The 27,122-nt window shown below is 36.7% G+C and overlaps 1 protein-coding gene across 5 annotated transcripts in view; it reads left to right on the plus strand.

Moving 5' to 3' along the window:
• Positions 1 to 27,122, plus strand: part of LOC134652814 (POU domain, class 6, transcription factor 2) — a 202,918-nt gene that overhangs the window by 46,486 nt on the left and 129,310 nt on the right. For all 5 annotated transcript variants that reach the window (XM_063507987.1, XM_063507988.1, XM_063507989.1 and 2 more), the window contains exon 3: positions 9,821 to 9,918. In XM_063507987.1, the coding sequence (XP_063364057.1) occupies positions 9,844 to 9,918 (75 nt within the window). In that variant the 5' untranslated portion in view covers positions 9,821 to 9,843. The remainder of the gene's footprint in view (positions 1 to 9,820; positions 9,919 to 27,122) is intronic.

Genomic DNA, 27,122 nt, shown 5'->3' on the forward strand with positions numbered 1-27,122 from the left:
ACCTTCAATTAAAACAAAATGCAACGCTGTACAGAGTTGCTATTGCAATGTGTCGCCTCTACTTACTCTATGTCGTAGGGTGGCGAAACACGAAGGTAATGTATCGTGAATACACGCATTGCTTCGGTAATCTATGCGGCCAGAGATACGGTCAATCAAAACAAATACAACAATGTACAAATAAGTTTTTATGCTATAGTTACGTAATAAGAGTTACATTATTTTAATCTGTTTATTACTGTGTATTCCCAGACAGTACAGACATGAGGCAGGGACAAATGGGAATACACTTACAAATAATAAGGCTTAAATAATTACTGTTAATAAGGCTGGGCCTCGTGGTGTAAATCCTACTCTTATATTTGATCATTAATGTAACCTTTCATACAATGCGTTTTGAAGGAGAATTCCATCATATTATGTACAACATTCCTTTATTTTAAAATTAAAATAGTGGCAGAATACTGTCACACATTTAAATAACAGTTGCACAATAGTGTATTATGAAACTACTGTCTAATAAATGTTCTTTGGTGAACCGAACAGTACCTACATTGTTATAATAATAACGTTATCTGTTATTTAATAAACCTATTTTTAGTGTTAATCCAATAAAACTTCATAATAATCACGGACAAATAGGCAATCTTATAATGATAACGTTTGTGACATCGTCAGTACCCAACAGTAGCTATCCTTTAATGTGGCCAACCCCTAACCCCCCAGTGAGAGGCACTTGCGTTGCACCCCCTTAGATAACACCTTTATGTGATGTCACATTACGTGACGTGGTTGAGGCTTGACCTATGGTGGTTGCACTTATCATTTCATGACATGTATCACTCGCGCCACGATGACAGGCGATGTTATAAAAGCATGCATTATAGGGCCGATGCTTACTGAATTATAATGAGAACGTTATTTATGAAAAACGTTAGTTTTTGAAACAATGAGAAATAAAATTGGTCTTGATTTAATCTGTCAGTGTCGAAAATTATATTTATGATTAAAGAATTGTCACTTTTGACACTTTCAACATGTATAACATTATTTGCGTAGGTATTGCATTTATACCAAAATTTAGGAGTTTTTTTAAAAATGCTGGACCAAAATGATTAGGTATCAATACCAACCAATTAGAGATAAATTCTCTGGCCTTTTCACGACATCAAAGAAAACGTTTTAATTCTAACACATTGAAAACATTTTTTTATATAGCCTACATTGTGTCCCACTGCTGGGCAAAGGCCTCCCCTGTCTTTCACCACTCGTCACGGCTTTGAAAACATTTTTTTTTTACATTTTTTATTAGCCTATATGAGTGTCCCACTGCTGGGCAAAGGCCTCTCCCCTTGATTTCCACGACTCCCGATTTGGTGTTTCCTCCGGCCAGTTGTTCAGGAAGCTGTTCAGGTCATCCCGCCATCTCCGTTTGGGTCTGCCCCATCCACGTCCCTTCACCGGCATCCGCTTGGTGGCTAAGCTAGCCCACCTCTCCGGATGCATGCGGTAGACGTGACCTGCCCAGTCCCATTTGAGCTTAGCGGTTCTCTCGCCTACGTCAGCAATGCGGGTTAGAAAAATCATAATGTAAATAAAAACTGCTATTTAAACCCATAATAATATCCATTTCCATTTTTGGAGCTCGAAAATAAAGATTACTCAGTACTATAGAATCGTTATTTTAAATCAATCCATAGCAGGATCTCCATACCATCAATACTAGGAAATACATACGATTATTCATGCACACACGATAGAGCATTAACTACTACGACAACTTGTAAATTCAACTCTATTCGACAAGGAATAAGGTTAATTTTCGGGCAGGAAATGCTGTGTATAATGACTGCATTTCTCAATTCATCTTTACTTAGAAATTAATGATTGTTTAGCCTAATAGTAGGATTTCGCTAGACTGTTATTTAAACTCATTTAGATACACAATTACACATGAAATGATGTTGAAATTCATATTGGATAGGTACCTGGGCGTTTTTTTTTGTTGTCCCCTACACTTTTTTTTTTCAAATTTGGGATTTTTTATGTTATTTCTACTCAGAATCACGAGCTCTTTCTATCCTAATAGGAGAAAAAAAGTGTCCTAAGGTTTTTATTTCCATTACGTCACCATTTTTCATAGACTTTGTATGGCGGTCGCGGAATGGAAAGATCGAAAAATGTATGGGAATTTTGGGACACTTTTTTTCTCCTATTAGGATAGAAAGAGCTCGTGATTCTGAGTAGAAATAACATAAAAAATCACAAATTTGAAAAAAAAAGTGTAGGGGACAACAAAAAAAAACACCCACCTATATGGATTGCAAATATTCGAAACTTTCAGGTGTAGGTATTCGAATATTCGAGTATTTCGAATATTCAAATATGTCGTCAGAAAAAGTAAATATTTATCATTCAAAGTCATAATTTAAAAGTCAATTCTACCAGCAAACAAGAAAACAACTCCAAATTTTCATTTGATTACTTCGCCTCACATGTGAGTAAAATACCACTTTCTTATCAGTTTTTAGGGTTCCGTACCCAAAAGGTAAAAACGGGACCCTATTACTAAGACTCCGCTGTCCGTCCGTCCGTCCGTCCGTCTGTCACCAGGCTGTATCTCACGAACCGTGATAGCTAGACAGTTAAAATTTTCACAGATTATGTATTTCTGTTGCCGCTATAACAAAAAATACTAAAAACCGAATAAAATAAAGATTTAAGTGGGGCTCCCATACAACAAACGTGATTTTTGACCGAAGTTAAGCAACGTCGGGCGGGGTCAGTAGGTCAGTACTTGGATGGGTGACCGTTTTTTTGCTTATTTTGCTCTATTTTTTGTTGACTCGCACTTGGCCGGTTTTTTAACAATCAAGAGATCGCCTTTACTAGTTGGCATGGTGAAAATAACTATTTCCTCTCCATCACATATCTTAGTATTCCGTCTACGAGCTAAAGTAGCATTGCCTAAACAGGACTGCAAAGTCAGTGCACCGAGTGCGATATTCGACGTGCCCCCCTCCCCTCCCCCCTCTCAATTCGCACCCGTACCCGTTGGCTACTTCGTGCGTAGGTTGCCTACCCCTGACCGTTATGAAATCCGAAACCATTGCACCATTACCTAACCCCTTTCTTAGTATTGTATCTTACAAAATACATTTTTATTTCATGCTTTCTTACATTTGTGGAGTTTTTTGTTGAAATAAAATAATTTATTGACACAAACATAAAATAGAAAATTATACATAATAGAGAAACATAGAAGGGTAAAGTGCCACGAAATGGTCTCACCTCAGCATGTTGCTGGCGACTTCCAGCGCTGATCTTCCGATGAGACCATCCGGGGAAACAATCACGACAGGTAACATGAATTTATACAATGTTTCATTATCAGATTCAACTGTAGGTCTCTCTCGTTTTTTTTTCATTTATCAATAAAATGATTCAACTGTCCTAGTACCCGATTGCAAAGTCAAAGGGTTACCCTAACCCTAAATGTTAAAATCAGAATATTCACACCTGTATTTTAGGTCTAAAACGAATCTTAGACTATAGCCGTCGAGTATGATGTGCCCCCCTAGCAGGGGGGGGGGGGGTCCGACCGAACAGTAAGTCTGGCCTAATCCTATCGGAAACGAGCCCCCATCGCAGATCGACCGGCGCACGGTTTGTCTTGAGATAACGTTTTTGAATGGGTTTACCGATAACAAGGTATATTGCATTGTGATCTTGCAATTTAGATACGAAAGAAACAATCGATTAATTAAATAAACCACACATGTAACTGATTTGAAATTTACCAGTCGCTTTTCGGTGAAGGAAAACATCGTGAGGAAACCGGACTAATCCCAATAAGGCCTATTTTACCCTCTGGGTTGAAAGGTCAGATGGCAATCGCTTTCGTAAAAACTAGTGCCTACGCCAATTTTTGGGATTAGTTGCCAAGCGGACTCCATGCTCCCATGAGCCGTGGTAAAATGCCGGGACAACGCGAAGAAGATGATGATGTAACTCGCAGGTTACCGGTAGTTTTTAGCTTAAATAAGTACATTTGTGTTCACGATGCGATGCTTAGCTAGTTTTATGATTTACTAGCATCTGCCCGCAACTTCGTGTGCGTGGACAGATGATGATGACTGACAAAATCTATCCTATGTCCTTCCCCGGGTCTCAATCTGTCTCCATACCAATTTTCATGTAAACCTTATCAACAGTTTAAGGATGAAGAAGTAACAGACAGATAGACAAAGTTACATTCGCTTTGTAATATTAGTAGGGATTATAATACATATTTGCAATAACAACACTGTAACCTAACCCTTAGATGGAGTCGGAGCCCGCTTCATCTAGGCTTGCTAAACATTTCCTATATTGTTATTAATAGGACCAAGTAGTAGATAGTCTATTGCCTAAATATTTGAAACACGGCATTTGCAGTGCTTACTGACGTTATCTCCCTACTTCATATTGAGTATTTGGCTACCTAGCTCATAATTTACGGTAGTAGGTTATTCTACAATTTATTATCTTTAGCGCAGACTTTCAAATATAAGAAGTGATTCTCTACGAATCAGTTGTCATAAAATTCCTAATAATGGGAGACAATATTTTTTCGTCGGTACCGTAAAGGTCTTACTTTGCTCCACTATGGATAATTGGGAAATCCCTTTTCATAGATAAAGTCACAATTCTCCGTCTTTAAATTGATGACGTTCGGCAGTAGGTAATATCGCGCTGTATTACCGCAGCAGTAATGCTGCTGTAGTCGGAATCCGAACGCTACCTTTACAAACATATTATACAGTTAATACTGTCCCATGATCCTGTTTCAAGATTTCACAAGGTTACTAGCCCTAAAAACTAAAACACGTCACGACTATCTACGATATACAATACTTTAGCATCATTCCACAGATAGCAAAACGCATCAACTTCCTAAACGCAAATTCAGTCATCCTACACTACCCCTTACTTGCAGTCGCCACCCCATGCATCTAGGAGGGGGACATTACACATTAATAGGACAAGAACCGCCCGGATCCCAAAGCCGATACATGCCCTAAAAACTAAAACATATCACGAATATCATCAATGCTTTAGCATCATTCCACAGATAGCAAAACGCATCAACTTCCTAAACGCAAATTCAGCCATTCTACACTGCCCCTTACTTGCAGTTACCACCCCATGCATCTAGGAGGGGGACATTACAAATTAATAGGACAAAGACCGCCCGGATCGGGCTAGGAAAATTTACAGGCCATCTGCGTTGGCTTTATGATCGACTAACTTATAGTGCTGTTGTATGTGGTAGGCCAGTTAAAGATGTGCCCGATTTGAACTTTAAGATACGTCAATTAATAGATCTAGAAACGATATTGATTGGATATGTCAGTGTCAAAAATGACGTTTCTTCAAATAAAAACGGTCACTTTTGACACTGACACATCTAATCCATATCGTTTCTAGATCTTTTAATTAACGTATCTCAAAGTTCGAATCGGGCATGTGTTTATCAAGATATCTCTGAATAGGGATCGGTGCGATGGATAAAAATAAATGAAAAAGAAAAACAATGTGAGTTATTCAGTAATTAAAATCAATCAAAATATTATGATTATTTAAATCCATCTTTTGGTTTTACGTCTATATAAGTTTAGTACCTACCAGGTTAGAAGGGGTATGATAAAACACTGAAGCGTGAGAAAAAATAAGTAGTACCTACAAGTCTTGTAGGGAATTTCATTTTCCGGATTAACGTCTTTTTTTTTTCAATCCGATTTAAAAGAAGAGTGTAGTGTTTTTTTAATATAACTATGTATACTAAATTTCTTAATATACGAACCGTATACTTGTCCGGCCATCCGATTGTTCGAGCATCTCGGTAAAACCGGCTTGAATTTTGGCACGTTGCATCGGCCGTTTTCGAGACAATGATTGGTTGTGTCTTAACATGTCGTTAAGGATCATTTCCCCCCACCCCCTTGATTGGGCTATTTATCGTCTCGTTCAGTCCGTGCTAACTAATAGTGTTCTATGATGTAGAGTTATTTGTTCTTTATCTTAAAAATACTCGAGATAAACTGTAACTTCATACCTACTTACAATAGAAAATTTTAATTTATGATCCATTTTGTACCTTGTCACAGTAACAATAGTACCTATGAGGTCCCCTAGCGACTTTCATATTTATTGTCATTGTGACAAGGTACGAAATGGATCATAAATTAATACTTTCGACCGTACTTCGTATAACTACCTAACTCACGCATTTTTTTGCTATAAAAATGTGATTTCATCTCTAAAGAGGATTCGATGTTATACTAACAAATAACTCAAGTGTCAAACGAAAATTTAAAATAACTTATTGACCGAGCGTTAAGCGTTAACGAAGGTCTCTGTTTCAGTTTGGGCAAAAATGCTTTCGTATGTCCGGATGTTCTCCTCTAAAGGTCGTAATTCCCAAGGGGTTCTTGTGAATATTGGGAGCAAGTTCGATGATTAAAAATATATTTTTTTTCGATTCAGTTCTTGGAATGTTTTCAAAATGACGGAGCCATACATTTATTCGGGTGCATTACATTTTTTATAATTACTTTTTATATATTATAGTTTGATATATCGTTATTTCGAATAACGTTATGAATGGCATACTACCGTAATACCTAATTAACGGTACACATAATGTTATTATTGGTATAATGGTCATAAGGTATATTTACACTTCGTCTAATATACATTGCCATAATTATTACATACTCTAAAGCATATTATTTGTTATAACAAGTGATATCGCATAATTATTTGTGTGGTATAATAGTTGCATGGCATAAATGGGTTAGGTTAGGTTGGAACTGCGACTCCACACAAACGAATAACTACCTAGCAAAAGGAGGGTTAGGTTAGGTTAGAACTTTAACCCTCCGTAGAATGAAATACCTAGCAAAAAAGTGGTTTAGGTTATAGTACGGCTCTTCTGAGGTGAACTTTTCGCTTCGAACGTTAATCTTTCAAACAAAGGCCATTGTCTCTATTATCGCACAGCCGCTAGCTCGAGCGTTAGCACGTGCCAGTACAACATTCATATTGAAAAACAACCGGTGTCGTCATAGTATTAAGGTTCAAATTTAATGTCACTGATATTCTAGATATTACGTTTTGGTAGTGTAGGAGGATAGACCGCCCCGAAGCGATACGGCACTCATATTATTTTGATATTTAGTGTGGTGTTAAAAATGAAACGTGGTTACATATTTATTATATTGTTTTATTTAAATTATTAGCTTGCGGTGGTAAATGTAATAATTTACAAAGGTGCAGCTGCAAGCATTGTTATTTTTAATTTATGTAAATATGTAAATTTATTATACTTATGTATATATTTTTACCTTTAATGCATGTTTTATTTATTTGATGATTTATGATTTATAATTGTTAAAAGATTTTTTTTTTGTAATTGTAAGAGAATGATTTATTTAATTTTATTTAGTGTTTTTATGTAATTTAGCCGGCCTTTTTCTTGCTTTCCCAACTTTATTTGCAACAATAATCATTTTCACTTGTAATATTTTATTTTTGATTGTTGAAGGTTTATAATTATAAGAAAGAAATTGATTATATCTGATTTTTTATGACACGATTTTATCTAGTAGTAAGTACGTATAACTTTATATACCTACACGGAAAAATGTTGATTATACCTATGTTAAACTTATTAATCTTAAATTTACATTGTTACCTTAGATTTTGTTATATAACAAAATATACAACGCTTTATCATAAATAACCGTGTTTCATTTTTAACACCACACTAAGTATCAAAATAATATGAGTGCCGTATCGCTTCGGGGCGGTCTATCGTCCTACACTACCAAAACGTAATATCTAGAATATCAGTGACATTAAAATTGAACCTTAATACTATGACGATACCGGTTGTTTTTCAATATGAATGTTGTACTGGCACGTGCTAACGCTCGAGCTAGCGGCTGTGCGATAATAGAGACAATGGCCTTTGTTTGAAAGATTAACGTTCGAAGCGAAAAGTTCACCTCAGAAGAGCCATACTATAGGTTTGAACTGCGGCCCCCGCAGAATCGAAAACCATGAAAAAATTGGTTAGGTTAGGTTAGAACTGCGACCCCCCTAGAATAAAATATGTAGCAAAAGAAGTAGGATAGCATAAAAGACGTAACTAGAAATTCAATATTTTATTAAAAAATAATGCAGCATGCACAAAACAATAATTAAATCTTTGGTAACTCTTAAATACCTATTATAGTTGGTTTACACTATGATAATCTGTATTTAATTATTGGGTCTGCGTACTAGTTATGAAAAATATGTAAATTATTATGTTATTAATAAATGAAATATAACAAAAAATGTTATACAATATATGCATTTATACTTGATGAAATTGTATAAAGTAATACGTTATACAAAAATATAATATAACAAATGTCATTATAGCACATGTGTATATATTATTTAAAAATTATATTACAATAGGCATTATATCAATGACAGTTTAGATGAAATCACAATATAGCAAAGGAAATGTATAATAAAAATTACATTATAACATATAATAATATATCAAATGGCGTTATAACAAATGTATGATAGTTTTTTTATAATTATATTTAGCATTACACACCCCATTTATTCAGTTTTAAATTAGGCATCCTTGACAGTCAGCTAACACAGCCACTAGTAACATATAATAATATATCTTGACACTACAAGGCTGTGTTATCCTTATTACGACACGTTGTATAACCGGACATATTTCCATACATTATAAAATATCAAATCCTAAAAGTAAAATACACGGAAAACGTATCACCTTAACAAACGAGTTTCAGCGCTATCGCCTTCGCAAGTAGCTTCAAATTCCCCTGTCGAAGAAAAAGGCGGGTAAGAGGAAAATCGTAACGGTTTTTCTCGCGACCTGCCCCAACATGCTTACGACGCAAGGTCAGGTCAAGTGCGGGGACTCCGAGACTACAAGTACGTGTGAATGAATGAATGTGAGAATCATTCGTTCATTTGATATGGAGTTATTGGTGTTCTTGGTAGCCATTGCGTTGCTTTTTGGTTTAAGATTGGTAAAAAGTGCTTTAAGTATCTTTTAAAAAGATAACGCTTGATTTTACATTGATATTATATCGCAGTGCGTTTTAACTGACTAAAATTTACAGTTCGCATTTTTTTTTACGAGTAGGAATGGATGAGGAACATTTTTGGATATTCTTTATTTGTTTTACAGTTGGTCCTATTAGTATTCGAACAGAATATAATGGCACACCTCGGACACTGGCGATCAAATATTTGTATGAAACAAACGCGTTCCTTCCTACGCACACAGCCTGAGCTCGTGTAGGTGAACGCGTACCACGCTTGTGTGAGTGAGATAAGATATTGTAGGGTAACTGTGAGGTAACCGAGAGCGGGTCTCAGCGGGTGGGCGGCACTTTCAACGGGAGGCAGGGAGCGTCCATACTGTATGCTAGTACTCTTTATTATACTGTGATAATGGTTTGGGTTATAAGTATCGTGATTTCATTTGGGGAAGTGCTGATTAAATTAATTATATTTTTTTGTGTTAAGTCTACCTACCTATCCTTATTTTTGTTAAAAATTATAATGGCTAAAACCACTCTCAGAAATATTATTTTATGACATGATTACTAATGTGCCGTTAGAAATATGACGGGCATAGTGACAGGAGATAAAAATGAAACCATGCTCCGCCCGCTGTATATCTGTAAACATAATTAATTAATTACCTACAACTAACTGAGTTGTTTGTCCGCAGACGAGTCGGGATGCGAGGCTGATATGTCGGAGGGCGCGGATGTGGGGCGCCACTCGCCGCCCCGGCCGCAGCAAGAGCCCATCAACCTTAAGAATGAGGTGGGTTACCCTTACCTTATACCCTACCCTATCTATAGGATACACACCCTGTTGATACTAGCTGATATGATATTATTACGAGTATGTGGGTCACTCATCTAAGGGACAGCAAGAGCCCATCGACCTTAAGAATGAGGTGGGTTACCCTTACCATATACCCTACCCTATCTATAGGATACACACCCTGTTTACACTACATCCTGTTCATACTAGCTGAAATTTTGTGCGGCGCGGCCGCAGCAGCAACCCATAGACCTTAAGAATGAGGTGGGTTACCTTTACCCTATACCCTACCTACCCTATCTATAGGATACACACATCTTGCTTACACAACTTTGTTACACACCTTGTTGATACTAGCTGATATGATATTATGTGGGTCACTCATCAACCTTAAGAATGAGGTGGGTTACCCTTACCCTATACCCTTCATTGCCCTACCCTTTACTACCCTATCTTCACATGATGTTTTACTATAACCTTTAAACTAGTTTAGTTTATAGTAGCTGATATGTTCTGGGTCGCCACTTACGAACCTTAAAAATGAGGTGAGAACTATTACCATACGGTAAAATATACACTTACCATATGGTACAATATCAATCCATCCATCAACAAAGCTAGTTTAAATTATGTATCCTCCTAAGTCCCAGAGTCATTTTTGCAGTTTTGAATTTGAAACCTTCCTTTATTCCATTATAGTCCAAAATTTGATTTGAATTTGTCCTATTAAAATAACATCGGGACTTAAGTTAGTTATACTACCTTGTTACCGCGAAACTTATTAGCACAAGCAAGTGCTACAGCTCACACGTAAGTACATGAGCCACTCGCCTTCGCTCAGACTTTATGAAGGGCCCATCAACCTTAAGAATGAGGTGAGACCCTATTGTTTACGCTAAGAATAGCACGTGTTTAAGAAAGAGGCTTCTTTTTGTAACCGACTTATGTTTTTGATACAAGGTTTTTTTTATACTGGAACTACATTATTTAAATGGCTTGTTAGACTTTACTCAGTGACCCTTTGATAGTTCAATGGGTTTAATATTATGTACTATGATAAACATAATGACATAACAATGTTATTTATTTAAAGTTACGATTTGGAAATTTGATCAATTGATACTACTTACCTACTTTTATTACTTGGTAGCTTAATCTCAGTCGCTATTTTTTATTCTGGTATTTACGTTTTTACGTAATACTAGACCACGTTTTTATTGCATTTAAAGTAAATTATTAAACTTATATAAGTTAAGTAATAAGAGTATTGTATTTGTATTTTCTTTGCATGCAATTCGACTAATGCATTGAATTCATTCGCATAGAATTTGCTCTAAAAGTAACTTGATTTGTTATATTTATTAGAATCACAATTCGTTTGAGCAGAATTGTAAAATCTACATTTGTAGCGTGACAGGCGACGTCAATTTCATTACCGAGTTATATGACGCACATTGAAAATACTATGTATTTAGTTTTTATGACACAATTGGGAATATTGTACATTTGCTAAGTTGGCATTCCTGGGCATTTTCACAAATTGTTGTGTATCAACTTTAACATATTTGTGTTTTTATGATTCCGAGAAATTTTGGGTCATTCTGTTTCATTTCATTTCATTTATTAACCGACTTCCAAATCTAAAAGGAGGAGGTTATCAATTCGGTTGTATGTTTTTTTTTTATTTATTTATTTATTTTTTTTTTTTTTTTTTTTTTTATGTTTGTTACTCCATATCTCCGTCATTACTGGACCGATTTAAAAAAAAATATTTTTTTGATTGTATGTATATGCATACAGATTGGTCCCATTTTTGTCAAAACCCAGTTCTGATGATGGGATCCATGAGGAATCGAGGGAACTCCTCAAATCTTAAAGGTACACATATAGTGATTTTTGTATTTTTATCAACAAATCAAGCATATACATTCAAAAAAGTGACATTTGATGAAGTGGAACTGCTGATGATGATCAGAACGGAACTCTTCAACGATGCATAGCACACGTCTGACGATTTGTCCTCTTCGTTATGTTTGTTAAGCCAGTTAAGTTTTTAAGCTACATTTTTGTCAAGCTCGAGTGCTGATGATGGGATCCATGAGGAATCGAGGGAACTCCTCAAATCTTAAAGGCATGCGTATAGAGATTTTTGTATTTTCATCAACAAATCAAGCATATACATAAAAAAAAGTGACATTTGATGAAGTGGAACTGCTGATGATGATCAGAACAGAACTCTTCAACGACGCATAGTTCACGTTTGGCGATTTGTCCTCTTCGTTATGTTTGTTAAGCAAGTTAAGTTTTTAAGCCACAATTTTGTCAAGCTCGAGTTCTGATGATGGGATCCACGAGGAATCGAGGGAACTCCTCCAATCTTAAAGGCATGCGTATAGAGATTTTTGTATTTTCATCAGAAAATCGAGCATTTTCATTAAAAACTGTCGCATTTGATGAAGTGGAACTGCTGATGATGATCATAACGGAACTCTTCAACGACGCATAGCTCGCATTTGGCGATTTGTCCTTTTCGTTATGTTTGTTAAGCAAGTTAGGTTTTTAGGCACATTTATGTCAATCTCAAGTCCTGAACATGGTATCCATGAGGAATCGAGGGAACTTCTCAAATCTTAAAGGCATCCGTATAGAATTTTATATATTTTCATCAGAAAATCAAGCATTTACATTAAAAACTGTGGCATTTGATGAAGTGGAACTGCTGATGATGATCAGAACAGAACTCCTCAACGACGCATAGTACACGTTTTGTGATTTTCAATTTCGATTTTGACTTGGATTGGGCCCCGGACTCCGGACTCGGACCCGTACTCGGACTCGGACCCAGACCCGGACCTTGACCCGGAAAACCACTATGATACCTAAACTAAATAAACCACTATGATTACCTACCATAAAATGTAGGTATAAAGTATGATGAGGCCAAACCCCTCCCGCTCAAACCCCCGTACACCGCACCGCATGCGCCGTTAAGTGGGTTAGGTTAGGTTTGAACTGCTATCCTCACAGAACCGAACAAAAGTGGGTTAGGTTAGGTTAGAACTGCGAGCCTTACAGAAACGAAATGCTTCCTTTTCTACATAGCGCATACAATAATCTTTCACCGGGCCGCATAGAAGTCGGTTTTTTTTTCTTAAAAATTATTAACCGACTTCCAAATCTCAAAGAAGGAGGTTATCAATTCGATTGTATGTTTTTTTTTTTTTTTTATGTTTGTTACTCCATATCTCCGTCATTACTGGACCGATTTTGAAAATTCTTTTTTTGATTGTATGTATATGCATACAGATTGGTCCCGTTTTTATCAAAACCCAGTTCTGATGATGGGATCCATGAGGAATCGAGGGAACTCCTCAAATCTTAAAGGCATACATATAGTGATTTTTGTGTTTTTATCAACAAATCAAGCATATACATTCAGAAACGTGACATTTGATGAAGTGGAACTGCTGATGATGATCAGAACAGAACTCTTCAACGACGCATAGTTCACGTTTGGCGATTTGTCCTCTTCGTTATGTTTGTTAAGCAAGTTAAATTTTTAAGCCACATTTTTGTCAAGCTCGAGTTCTGATGATGGGATCCATGAGGAATCGAGGGAACTCCTCAAATCTTAAAGGCGTGCGTATAGAGATTTTTGTATTTTCATCAGAAAATCAAGCATTTTTATTAAAAACCGCCGCATTTGATGAAGTGGAACTGCTGATGATGATCAGAACAGAACTCTTCAACGACTCATAGTTCACGTTTGGCGATTTGTCCTCTTCGTTATGTTTGTTAAGCAAGTTTAGTTTTTAAGCCACATTTCTGTCAAGCTCGAGTTCTGATGATGAGATCCATAAGTAATCGAGGGAACTCCTCAAATCTTAAAGGCATACATATAGTGATTGTTGTGTTTTAATCAACAAATCAAGCATATACATTTAAAAAGTAACATTTGAGGAAGTGTAACTGCTGATGATGACCAGAACGAAACTCTTTAACGACGCATAGCTCGCGTTTGGCGATTTTTTCTTTTCGTTATGTTTGTTAAGCAAGTTAGGTTTTTAAGCCATATTTATGTCAAGCTCAAGTTCTGAACATGTGATCCATGAGAAATCGAGGGAACTCCTCAAATCTTAAAGGCACACGTATAGAATTTTCTTTATTTTCATCATAAAATAAAGTATTAACATTAAAAACTGTCGCATTTGATGAACTGGAACTGCTGATGATGATCAGAACAGAACTCTTCAACGACGCATAGTACATGTTTGGTGATTTCGAATTTCGACTTTGACTTGGACTGGGACCCGGACTCGGATCCAGATCCGGACTCGTACCCGGATCCAGTTCGGACCCGGACCCGGACCTGGACTCGGATTCGGACTCGGACCTAGACTAGACCCGGACTCGGACCCGGACTCGGACACAGACCCGGACCTTGACCCAGAAAACCACTATGATTACCTACCATAAAATGTAGGTATAAAGTATGATGAGGCCAAACCCCTCCCGCTCAAACCCCCGTACACCGCACCGCATGCGCCGTTAAGTGGGTTAGGTTAGGTTTGAACTGCTATCCTCACAGAACCGAACAAAAGTGGGTTAAGTTAGGTTAGAACTGCGAGCTTTACAGAAACGAAATGCTTCCTTTTCTACATAGCGCACCATCTACAATAATCTTTCACCGGGCCGCATAGAAGTCGGTTTTTTTTTCTTAAAAATTATTCAGTCACAATTTACATTGTACATGAATATAATTAATAATAATTATATAGCAGTGATTATTTTTGATATTCCATAAGGTTATACTTCCATATACTCATAAAAACGTGGCGTTAGTGGTACACTTTCTTTCTCTTATTAAAATTATTTGACCAAGTCTGCTCGTTATCTTGTTGCTGACTAATTCGCGAAATAATTTATATCTATTTAACTGCACATAATAAATAAGTAAGCTTACATATTTGACTTACCTAATTTTTTATGCTACAGAGTAGTACAAATTTAATCTATAATTAATATAATTATACTTCCTTAATATGCGAGATATAATAGATGATTCGAGATTTAGAATGTAACTCTTTGTTCTACAATCTATCATGTATTCGAATGTTCAGTACATGCCCTCTGCCAATTTGTGCCCTTGAATCTGAACTTCGCTTCAGTCAATGGCCAGCAGACACAACGATATTAGGTAGGTACATATAGGTATCGGCACTAGAGAACTAATGCAAAATAGTAGTGAATGATTGAGTAAATGTGATTTAGTTGAACGATATTTAAGCTTAGTATTAGCAGGCGTGGCTCACTCCACGATTTCGTCGCGTCGCTACAAGTATCTACAAAGTACATGCGGCCGACACCAATTTTGGTGTCTAGCCATAGTGGTTGTCGCGCACCGCTACGGAATGGGGACGCCTGCTCGCGCTTGTCATATCTGTCGTAATAGACGCGTTTTGTTAGAGAGTGAATCTTATGTACCAAGTTGGCTGTTCAATGATGCTACCGGTAATATAAAAGAACACTAATTTTAAAATCTCGCGTTCATTACTTCTCTCTGATGATTTCAACTCTGATACCGATACTAACTCGTTTATTTCTTATGTCACATGTCCTTTGTTAATTACTACTGCATTTATATTCAATCATGAATACTACACGTCATATGGAAAATTTATCAATATTATTGATTTGGCAAAACATAGGCGTTATATAATGAGATGGCAGAAACAGTCCCGAATAGCGCCCTTCCCGCCGCGCTAAGTGGACTCGGCATTCGCACTTGCTTTAGAATTTTATTGTTCAACAAATTTCGCCTCTTTATGAATACACTGTTAAACTGTTATAGGAATAACATTAAATATATTTTAAAATAGATCATTCAGATCCTAGGCCTATTGGTTTTGCTCATAGCCGCATTTCGTCACTATACTTTGAAAAAATCTCATATCTCCCACTACCACTCAAAGTTGAAACACAGTAACTCTGTATGCATCCCATACATAGTTACAACATTTTTATTTTCATTGACAGAAGAAGATACGAGTTTTTTTTTTCAAAGTAGTCACGATATGTCATTTGGTGCCTAATTCGACTAGCCAGATTTACAGGTCGTGACATGGCTACCATAACATTACCTCACTTGTATGTATAGCTTTATCAATGATTGCTACAGACACAGACAAGACATCCTCTAGACTGAACATAGTAACGCTACCCCCTCTGCCACTCATACGGTAGATTTACTCCATCTTCGAGTCAATCCCGTGCCGTGATTGGTCCGTGTCTTTGAACGGACCAATCACGGCACGGGATTCGCTCACCTCGTCCCCCCGCACCCCCGTATTTTTGGCAGCATCGGTTTCATGAAATAATTGCTCTAAACTCAGTCTAGAGGATTCCTAGTCTATGGCAACAGAAGAACCAATACATTTCTAATCTAATCTTCTTATCAGCCATAGTAAGTATTCCCTCATACAAACCTTAACCCTCTTTCTCTGCTCCTAATTTAAAACCAGATCTGACCTCCTTTCTCATAGAAAGTAAAACTCCCAAGCTCTCCAACATTCCTTGCCAACAAAAAACGACGCTACGACGTAGCCGGTTACGGGCCTACGCCTCTACGCTCAAGTGTTGACCGTTTGAACGCAAAAAAACCGCTCAAAGCCCCCAAAGACTAAGCATCGCCGGTTCGTTAGTCTCACGGAAAAATGCGAAACGATTTCCCGCCGACCAATCGACGTAGCGCAACCTACTTGCCTCAGAATCTATAGTATCGATTAGTGTGAGCTTTTTTACCCCGTACGCACTCACACACTGCCGCGTGGGGGGCAGCCTTTTTAACAATCTTTTTTTCGACCACCCGACTCCCCGAAACCGCCATGTCCATCGCGCGGATGCAAAGACCACCCCGCACCCCACCTCTGATATAGCAGCATTGAAAATGGAATTTCCATGAGTGATGGAGTGTCAAACGGGAAGTGGAAAAAGGAGAAAAAGCATATTATGTTAATTATTGAGCCTGGGCCGTCGACGGAGTTTAAATTGAATGTCATGTCGCATTGTGTCGTGGAAACGTACGCTTTTTTATGTCCGACGGTGTTGAGTTTTGTACAATTTTAATTTTGGGAACACGCGGAGACTTTCTGGTTAGTTAGCGGGGTCAAATCGGGCAACGCAAAAAAAACAGCATTTCAATCCCATTTTTGACATATATCTTAACAATAACACTTAAACTATTGACAGTCATATTATCACTTAAAAAGCGTGACTGTCTTTACATGAGAAAAACCATTATATTTAAATATAAACAAAACATTTTATGCTATTGACAAGGAAACTAAAAATCCTGATACAACTAGAAAATAAAAGAAAGTCCTGAACATAATATTTTGTAAGCATTAAAATAAGTATGAAATACCTACCATAGTACAGACAGAAAATAAGTATTCACTCCACACCAAGTGACCAAAGTCCAAATCAAAGTCCAAAACCATTGCATCTTTTACCATAAACTACCGTCTAATGTAATTTGCTACAAACAAAAATCGCTATCCGCGCATCTCTAATAGAAACCCCAAAAAAATCCAAGCAAAAAAGCATAAAAAAACCGAGAGCGTTTGAATGAAAATCGGGCGGCGGGCCGATCGTCCATTATTATTATTATTACTTGCATTATATCTGCATTTTTTTCACGCACACACTCGCGCTTCGCATTTTTGTGTCTTCGTTTTTTTTCGGGGGGTGGCGCCACCGGCCACCACACGGAGGTGTGCTATAGAGGTAGGCTACCGCTACCGAACTATGCGATGTCTACGACTACAAGTGGACGAACATTTAAATTGGCTCTCATCAAATATTGATTGCGTGTAGTTTTTCATTAACCCCGGCGACTTTTTGTGCTTCCATTACGTTGGATACAGAATTTGAACTGGCTCTTGTGGACGTACCACGAACGGTTCTAATTAATAACTCTTTTCATTCATATTTTATTCAATGCTGGATTCTTCATTGATACTTTAGATTCGATTCGCCTTCGACATATGAAAGTATTTTGGATCTTTTACAAAATACAGTTTTTAAAGCCTCAAGCCTTTTTTGCATAGTTCGCATAAAATTAACACAATTTTATCTCATGTAGCACCCTACGTTCATTATTATACTTCCTATCAGCAATTTCCATTAGAGTTAAAGGCAAACTCATTTCTCTTCAAAATATAAAGTGTACTAAATCATTTTATTTTTTGTGTCAAATGCGTAACAAACACTTTAAAAAACTTTACCTCTACAAGATAAAAAAAACTAAGCAAAACATCCTCACAAAGTTAAAATAAACGCGCGAACCGACGCAAGTAACCAGTCGAGTAGACGCGTAAGCGAGTCAAGTAGTCAAGCGCTGGCGCGAGCACTTGACACGCCAGTCGGGGTGAAAGTTAGCGAAAGGTGTAGATTGTACACCCTTTTAAGAGGGATCGCTGACAATTTCACTAGGCTATTCATAACCACTTAAGCTTGAACTCCAATTTGGAATATTCTTTAGGGGTTTTGAGGCCAAGTTATTTTAGGAAAAAGTAGATAATGTTTTGTGAGTTAGCCATGTCGTGTATATTTCAGAGTTGCATAAGTAGTTTTTTGTTTTCTGAGTGTTTTTGTGCTAATGATGTGCTAATGAGGCGAAGAATTATTTTATAACTGACACAATTTAATTAAGATACAGCACCAAAATTATTGTTTCAGTATACTTAACAATAAAATTGTTGCTTTACCTTAAAGTATAGCTTTGTTTGGGTCTAAAAAAGTTTAAACTCCTCTATTCATAAATTTTACAAGCCTCCATTAGTTAATTTATATTTTATCATTTTCTTAAAAATACACAGTTAAATCAAAATGACATAGTAAGACAATAAATGATAATACCTCCTTGTCGTTTGTAGTGCGTTTATAAAGAAAGCCGTAAAAGTATTTACTTTTTAGAAAAATTAATTGAATTAGGCGTTCTTCAGCGGAATTCCATGGTCATGGTCTATTTAATTATAGAGGTATTTACATAGTCCTTTACCAACTTGGTATACAATAAATCCATTATATCTTCTTACACGATAAATCGTGTAAAATGAGTCAATACCCTCTCACTGGCAACACGATTTTCCGCACAATTTTCCCCAACGACGGAATAAAAGGTGTAATGCACGCCCACCAGAATTTATTATCATTAAAAAATGCAAAAAATCATAATTAAAGGGGTGGCGGAGGGTGCATCCCATTTTTTATTTTAATTGGCTTGTAAATTTCGTAAGTTGTAGTGAACGCGGATGGTGGCGACATTATGCGGTTTCTGTTGTTTTTTGTAACTGCAATGCTTTATGTAAGTTTTTACATCTGTTTTTGGGGTAATCTGCTTTTAATAACGAATAATTACCATGGTTTATTTTACTGTAAAGTTTTAATATCAATTTAAAAAGCTAATTTATCAGATAGCTTTTCTTTTATGGACTTCTTTTTTGTCAAAAGCCATAAATAGATGACTTAGGTACTTTAATAAGACACATGGGTCTCAGTGTCATTTCATTTACTTACTACTAAGTTTTGTAGCGCTACGCTGTAGCCAATTAGCATTATCTTCCCGATTTATGTTTAAAAAGTTGATTTAACTGGTCTCACGGCCCGATTCGAACTTTAACTAACTGTAACTAACCGCTCAGCGAGCCAAACAGCGACCTTTGGGCTATAAGGAACTATATTACTGTAATACATACGAAGGTATTACCTACAGTAATATAGTTCGTTACGAAAATACAAGTCTTCATTTTCATTGATTTTCATGTTTTGATTGGAATTACTGTGTTTCGTTATACAGTTTAAGTGTTGTAAATAACCAAAATAATTATGTACTTCTAATTTCCTAAAATGTATACTTAATGTAATTAAGATGGTTGATATGATGATCTCTTTGGATGAATGTGGATAAGATAATTCAAAAATCGAACATAACTTTTAATTCTCTTTGTTTCAAAACTACCCGAGACGATAAATTTTACTTACATATAACGAGTACATACCTACTAAATTAGTTTAATAAATAGTATCAAAATGTATAATTCCAAGTAGTTAACAACTTTCTTAGCCAACCAATTAGGCTTGTCAACCCTAGCTAATTACACACTGAAATAAATAGCTAGCCCTTAAACTAGTAAAAAAACTCCGTAATTAAAACTAAACATATTAGACCTCCAGAATCATGTGCTAATTGTAGGGCTGCCGCGACGCGAGCTTGACAAATTACTTTGATCAATCACGGGCAACCCTGGCTGACTTATTCCTATTAGATTAGCTAGTACTAGCGAGCTGAGGATCTCAACCTAACCAGCGTAACATGGCCCCTTAAAAACTATGCTTATTAAAGCATTATTTTACTGGTTGACCTGAGCGTTCTATTCGCTAATACTCGGCGAGCGATTGCAATAAGACTTTTGGCCGGCGACGTCACATTTATTTGTGCCCTAGCCTTAGGCGACGGCATGGTCATGAATCAATGTCGAAACCTTGTATTAATTGATCCTCGCTTAACCGAAAATAAACGTTATCCGGATTGCTTAAGGCTGATTTTCGAAATAGCTGATTGGATGTGATACGAATTTTTGAAAGTTATTCAGCGATTTGCGAGTGTGAACGGATTATTTGAGCGATTTTTGATCTTATTTCGTTGGAACAGAGTTTATTAGTGACATTTGTGGCGGCAAAAGTATGTGGTTTGCAAGTTTGTTAGTCGTACGAATGTTATTGTTTTATGTAAATCGCTGATCATTTTATAAGTTCAATTCAGTAGGTATTTTTGATTTTTAGCGGATATTTTTTTGTCTATCGATGAAGGCTAGATAATAATGATTTTCATTGTAGGAGTAGATGATATAAAATAGTACAGTCAAAAGCAATAGTTACTAAGCGTGCGAGGTGTTCAAAAAGATCTTAACGCGACTTAGAGAATAAGAGAGCGCAAAGTAATTTTGAACACCTCGCCCGCTTAGCAACTTCTGCTGCTGTCTGTACTAGACATAGACATTTACTGATGATGTTACTCAAGTAAAATTTCATGTTGGTTATTTTAATGTCGTTTTACAATGAGACTTCGATTAGCGTTTTCTATAAACTTCGTCACTTAGTTAAATTTAGATTTAGCCCCTTGTTAAATCATTCGCATAAATGTATTGGATAACTTTTTCTACTTAATGCAAAAAAATAACAATAATATAAAGATACCATTAATATGTATATTTTTAATCCTATTCGTCTCGGGTGTGCTTTGGCACTTAATACGCCTGCTATTCTCAAACTGTATTGCTATAGAGCAGTGGTTCCTAGCCTGGGGTAATTACCCCTGTGGGGGTAAAACTGGTATTTTACGGGGGTAATACGCCAACCTAATTTAACAATACAACAAACATACACGTTTTATTTTTTATTACCATTGGGAGGAGGGGTAAAATCAGGTTCCCTAGTTAGTCATAGGGGTGACCGGACTGAAAAGGTTAGGAACCACTGCTATAGAGCTAGGGTCCTCGAGGACCTTACAAAGGTCTCATGTAAGGCCGCCTTTACAGTTTACACCTGTCGTTTTACTTACGTAAGTAAGGACACAGCTATGCCACAAAATGAGAGATGAATATCGTTATCTCATTCTAACAAATAGCTTTGTCCCTACTTACGTAAGTAAAACTTACAGGTGTAAAGGCGGCCTAACTTATTGCTACACAGACCCTTACCCCGTAAATGTGTGTAGAGTCCGACCAAGCTACCTATGCATGGCGTTGGCAATGACAAAGTGTGGTCATGTCATCATTAATGTCGTTTATAATGACACTGCTTAACTTTGTTTTGTTCTAGTCAATGCAAAGTTAGCTTAGATGGACTCTATTAAATTTGGCCTGTAATATACCGATTCAGTTTTGTTGTCTAAGCTTCACGGTGGTAAACAAGAACTTCACTTGATGGTAAATGGATACCGTAGCGTAATATAAAAAAACTTAACTCTAGAGGTATCACGTGCGTGATACCCTACACCCTTACACCCTACAGTTTAGGGTTACCTACTCCAAAAATGTTTGAGAGCCGCTGGATAAATACGTTCATAGAAAAATGGCGGACATAAACATTAAAAAAAAGGGCGGGACATTACAGAATTAAAATGCGGAATCACGTACATTACTGCTCGTTCGGATCTTTTTTGTTCAATACACTTACAAATGCGGACAGGGGAGTGAGTAGAGTCGACAAGCTTAGAAGTATTTTTATTTTATTTATAAATTAATATACGCATAAACCATATTATTATTTAACGAAACTTAATCAATAAACCTAAATATATAATAATAGGTAGGTACTATATTAAACGCATGACAATAAAAATAAAATTATGTCGTAAACGAGAAAAAAGAAATATTACTCATATAAGCCGTGTATTCCGCTTTACCAAAGATTTTTCCTTCTAAAAATCACAGGCTGTTCAATTGCATAGGTACTAGAAAATAAACAAGTGTGAGATTTTTCTTTCTATGTGTTATTTTAATGTACTTATAAAAAAATATAGTTGTGTTTTTTCTTAAACTTGATATCTCTTTACAATAAATAACTCTTTAATTATAATTTTTTAAATACATAAATATTATGGTTCAATATTACACAAATCGACCTAGTCGCACAGGCCTATTTAAGGCATGTGTTGTTGCGGTTATTGGACGATTATATTATATTTATAGGGATACATTTTTACATAGATAAACATCCATAACTCAGAAACGGTTATCTCCAAAAAATCTACTCTGCAGTCTCCACGACTTTCCCTGTCCACTGAGTTGGTTAGCAACATTAAAATTAATGGAAATTCGGTTAAATGGCCGATTCTAATTCGCTGTTTATTTACACACCTCAGCTTTCCTTCGGGCATTAAAAGGAAAAACAGCCGAGCAAATAATTCGGACGGTTTTTTGAGGCAACTGTTACTCGTAATAGTATTATTTGGTTATTGACTATCACAAGACCTTATTTCGTTTGGTTAAGGTTTATTAATGGTCAGTTAAATGTGTCCGAGGAGGTACTAACACTCTAAAGTGACGTTACGTCGTACGTCAGCAAATCAAACTTATTTTTCAAAGAAAAAATCATCACTTTTGTCAAGACTCAAACTTGCGACCTCTTGTAACACCGGTCCAACCCCTCATACTTAAGAGTAATAGGCCCGCAAAATTACAGTGCCTTTTAATTTTTTCATATTTTAATAAAAAGCAAATGCAAAGAATCACATGGTAATTAGACTATTTTTCAGGGCAGACAGGGCTCATTTAGATGGTGCGAGAACTCGCATGCGAGTTTCATTACATTGCGTCATTTGATCGGTCGGCTGAATTGATGTAACCTCAATGGTCCGCAATGTAACTAAAATCGTATACGAGTTCGCGCGCCTTCTAAATGAGCCCTAAGAAAAACCTTTTACGAAGGTAAACGTTTATTTAGGCTTGGCATTAGCAAAACTTATTTTGTCATTTGTTCCTTGTTTCCCGTTTTTTTTTTTTTGTAATTTGTAACTATCACTTTAAACAGTTTAAACAAAGAAGCGGCGGTATCATGGTCGTATTTTTATAACTCGTCATGTCATGCGTCACTTTCGCGCTTACATAAGTAAGTACTTGTTAGAAGGTGACAGGCATGATGACAAATGATAAAAACCAACCATTTTAGTCCTGCTGGTCATCAAATAAACACCGTTTGTCAACGATAAGATATGACTTAATAAAACCCATTGTGTTTTTCAAAGCACTAATCGATCGAGCTTTCATCAGGTAATCACATCGGGTATAAGAGATATTCCCAACCCAACTGAGCTCGAGGCGAACGCACCGACTTTCAAACCTTAAAAAATGACCTGTACAAATGATCTCGTTTTGAGATAAATCACAGTGCATCTCGCCCACTTATCGGTGCGAGCGATTTCTTTACAATATTATGGATCTAAATTTTGAATCTATCACTCTTGAATTAGTTGAATTATCTGACTGAAATAGAATAGGTAATATATGTTGTGTACATAATAGTTAATTCAAGAGTTATAAATTCAACCTACAGAGGTTTACCATTTAACTTAGATGTTTGGTGAATAACAGTGATAAGCTACCCATGATCTTTGTTGTTTTATTTATTCTTGATTTATCTCGGAACTCGGAAAACACCATTTGGTTAGGTATAATTACTGATGAGTATCATAAAATGATTGTATAGGTATACTTATTACAGGTTGTTCTTATTTATTTATTGTTCAAAAGTAATAATCTAATAAAACAATATAATCAATGTTAATACAATTGAATAATTTTACGGTTTAGACTCACTTGTTTTAAGTCACTCGCGCGACATGTTTCGGAGAGCCTAGGTCTCCGTAAAATTATTCAATGTTAGCATGTCTCACAACAGTTTAAATTCGGTTAATACAATTCAATAAACACAAGCATTCAAATTTTTCTATTCTCAACGTTAGCTGCAATGGCTCGACTTTTCACCTGCAGTCCGTTTGCAATAAGAATCAGTGCAAGGGGTGAATGCAACAAATGCTTTCTGCAGTTGGGTGCGCCGGGATGCACCCAGTGCTTTGTCTAGATCTTTTGATACGAAAACGTATTAGAACACCTTATGCGGCGGTGTACTTTAAATGCACGTTTGATTGCGTTTTAATACACGTACCAGGTATTTTCAGACTCTTTTACAAGCTTTTACTTAACTTGCATTGTATTTAGGTACCTATGTATCTATGTACCTATGTATCAATGTACTTATGTACCTGCTATGTACTATGTATGTATGTTTGTACAGGTCAAATATTGATACGAAAACGTATTAGAATAAAACACATGCACGTTTGATTGTGTTTTGAGACACGTTTTAATCAGGTTATTTTAGACTCTTTTACAAGCTATTACTTGCATTGTATGTAGGTCCTTATGTATTGTATGTACCTATGTATCTATGTACCTCTGTAACTATGTATGTTTGTACGGGTCAAATAATGCAAGTTAAATTTGACCCACTTCTCCGATGAAGCTGAAAATTTGCATACGTGTGTAAGTCGGGTCACAATGCAATATTGGGGTATCATGGAGCTGATCTGATGATGGAGACAGGAGGGGCCATAGGAACTCTGTAATAAAACAACGCAGCCTTATTGTGTTTGGGGTTTTTAGAATGGTCTCGATGAGTATTCGTTGTCTGTGGAAAGAAAAGTACAACCGGCAATAAAAGCTTGTACTTACCAATGTTTTGATTTGCTATTAAGAAGCGTAATTGATGATAATTCCAGGATAAGTTTTGACTGCGTCGTAGCCTAGTCGATAGTGACCTTATCTTTGAAACAGGAGGTCCCGGGTTTGAATCCTGATGATGGCATTTATTTGTGTGTAGATCACAAATATTTGTTCCTATCTTATGGATGCTTTCCATAAGTATTTATATGTAAATACTTATACAAATCTCACCATTATAAACATCTTATTATCTTCTGGTACTTGAAATGTATCTCAAATACCCATAGGTATCAGTACAGACGGGCGTTTGAGCAGCGATATAAAATCGCCCCCCTTCAGACACTGACCTTCATTCCATTCAGTTCGCTGTCTTAGCTGAGCTAGGGCTGCCATGCGTTAGTTCCCAAATATTTCCCGATCTTAGGGTTATCACACTCGGCTGCGGTTCTGGGGAAAATGGGACGGCCGATAAAAAAGGTAACGAATTATAAAAAAGCGGAGGCACAATCGCGAGCGCGGACGTGTGGGAGGTGGGCGAAATGAAATGAAATAATGAAAAAAATGGACAAAAAGCAGTACAAACATGCATTGTCCTGGCTCCCCCCTTAATGAGAGGGTGTGGGGCGGGGGTCGCACGCGTGGTACTGAAGTGGCTGATTATCACCTGATTCCATCTGTGATCGGGCGGTGTCCGCTGAGGGCTAGTCGCGATGTTGTAAGCGTTGTGTTAGAATTCCGCTTAAAAGTCTAAGTGAAATGCGTAAGCGGCGGTTTGATAGCGCAAGATAACTCTAAGATAAAACACAAAATATTCAAAATATGTAGGTATATTGAGTATGTTCATGTTTAATTGTTTACCAATAAATCGGAATGCTTCACCGCGATTAAGAGTTTCATACAACCTGGAAGAAATCCTAAGTGTCTTTACGATTTTTTATAGACTTCCGTAGATATATCGTGGGATTCGTGGGGTTTATCTACACTATTCAGCCTCAGTCCCGCACCGCGACAGTAACTTGTTTCGCTCGTTCTAATTTCAAACACGGGTGCGTCCGCGCGGGCGTTTCAAAATTCGAACATATTAGACGTCGAAAAACGGAGGCCCGAAATTAATTTGTTTATGCGAAACAAAGGTGGGTGCTGCCTGCATGCACCCGTGCCTCGCCCACCTCCCGAAAAAAAAGAAAAAAAGCAGGAAAAAAAGGGGGGAGGGGTTCCCACACCCTCCCGCGCCGCGATCGGCATCGGCCTTCTTTTTTTAATCGCGTTGCATTCAGCATGGTCGTTTTTGGTAAGCACACACTGCGCGTTGCCTATTTTCCAATTTAGATTGCTTTGTATTACCGGTTGAGCGATGCGCAATAGTTTTTGAGGCTCGTGACACGTCAACGGCGGAAATTAAATTCCCTGTAAAATAAAAATCTCGCAGGGCTTTTCGCGAAAATTGCGCGCGTCCCAAGAACGCGCCCGTATGCCTGAGGATTTTAATTTAAATCTAGTTTTCGAAAAGCGGATATTTATGCGTTTCTGAAAACTGGTCATGTCTAACGTCTATGCAAATGATATTATTAATAAAAGTCTGCGAACATTATACTATTGAAAACGACAATGTAACCATAAGATTATCCATTATTTTTCGTTAACTATAAAGAATATAGCTAATACATAGATTTAATTTTTGAATTTTGTCATAATTTTATAAAGATCGGTCTAGTCTCAAACTAAGAAAATCTTATAGTATGGCTATGTATTACTATTAGGTCAAGACGAAGGTGTATGTACCCAAATTTAAATCATGAACACAACCCGGACAACTATGATTTTCAATATCTCTCTTTTAAACTTCTCTTCAAACTTTAAAACACCGCGATAAAATAAAATAAAAAACATAAAATGTGCTTCAGACCGACGTCA

The sequence above is a fragment of the Cydia amplana genome, chromosome 12 (assembly GCF_948474715.1).
Source record: "Cydia amplana chromosome 12, ilCydAmpl1.1, whole genome shotgun sequence".
Classification (NCBI taxonomy): domain Eukaryota; kingdom Metazoa; phylum Arthropoda; class Insecta; order Lepidoptera; family Tortricidae; genus Cydia; species Cydia amplana.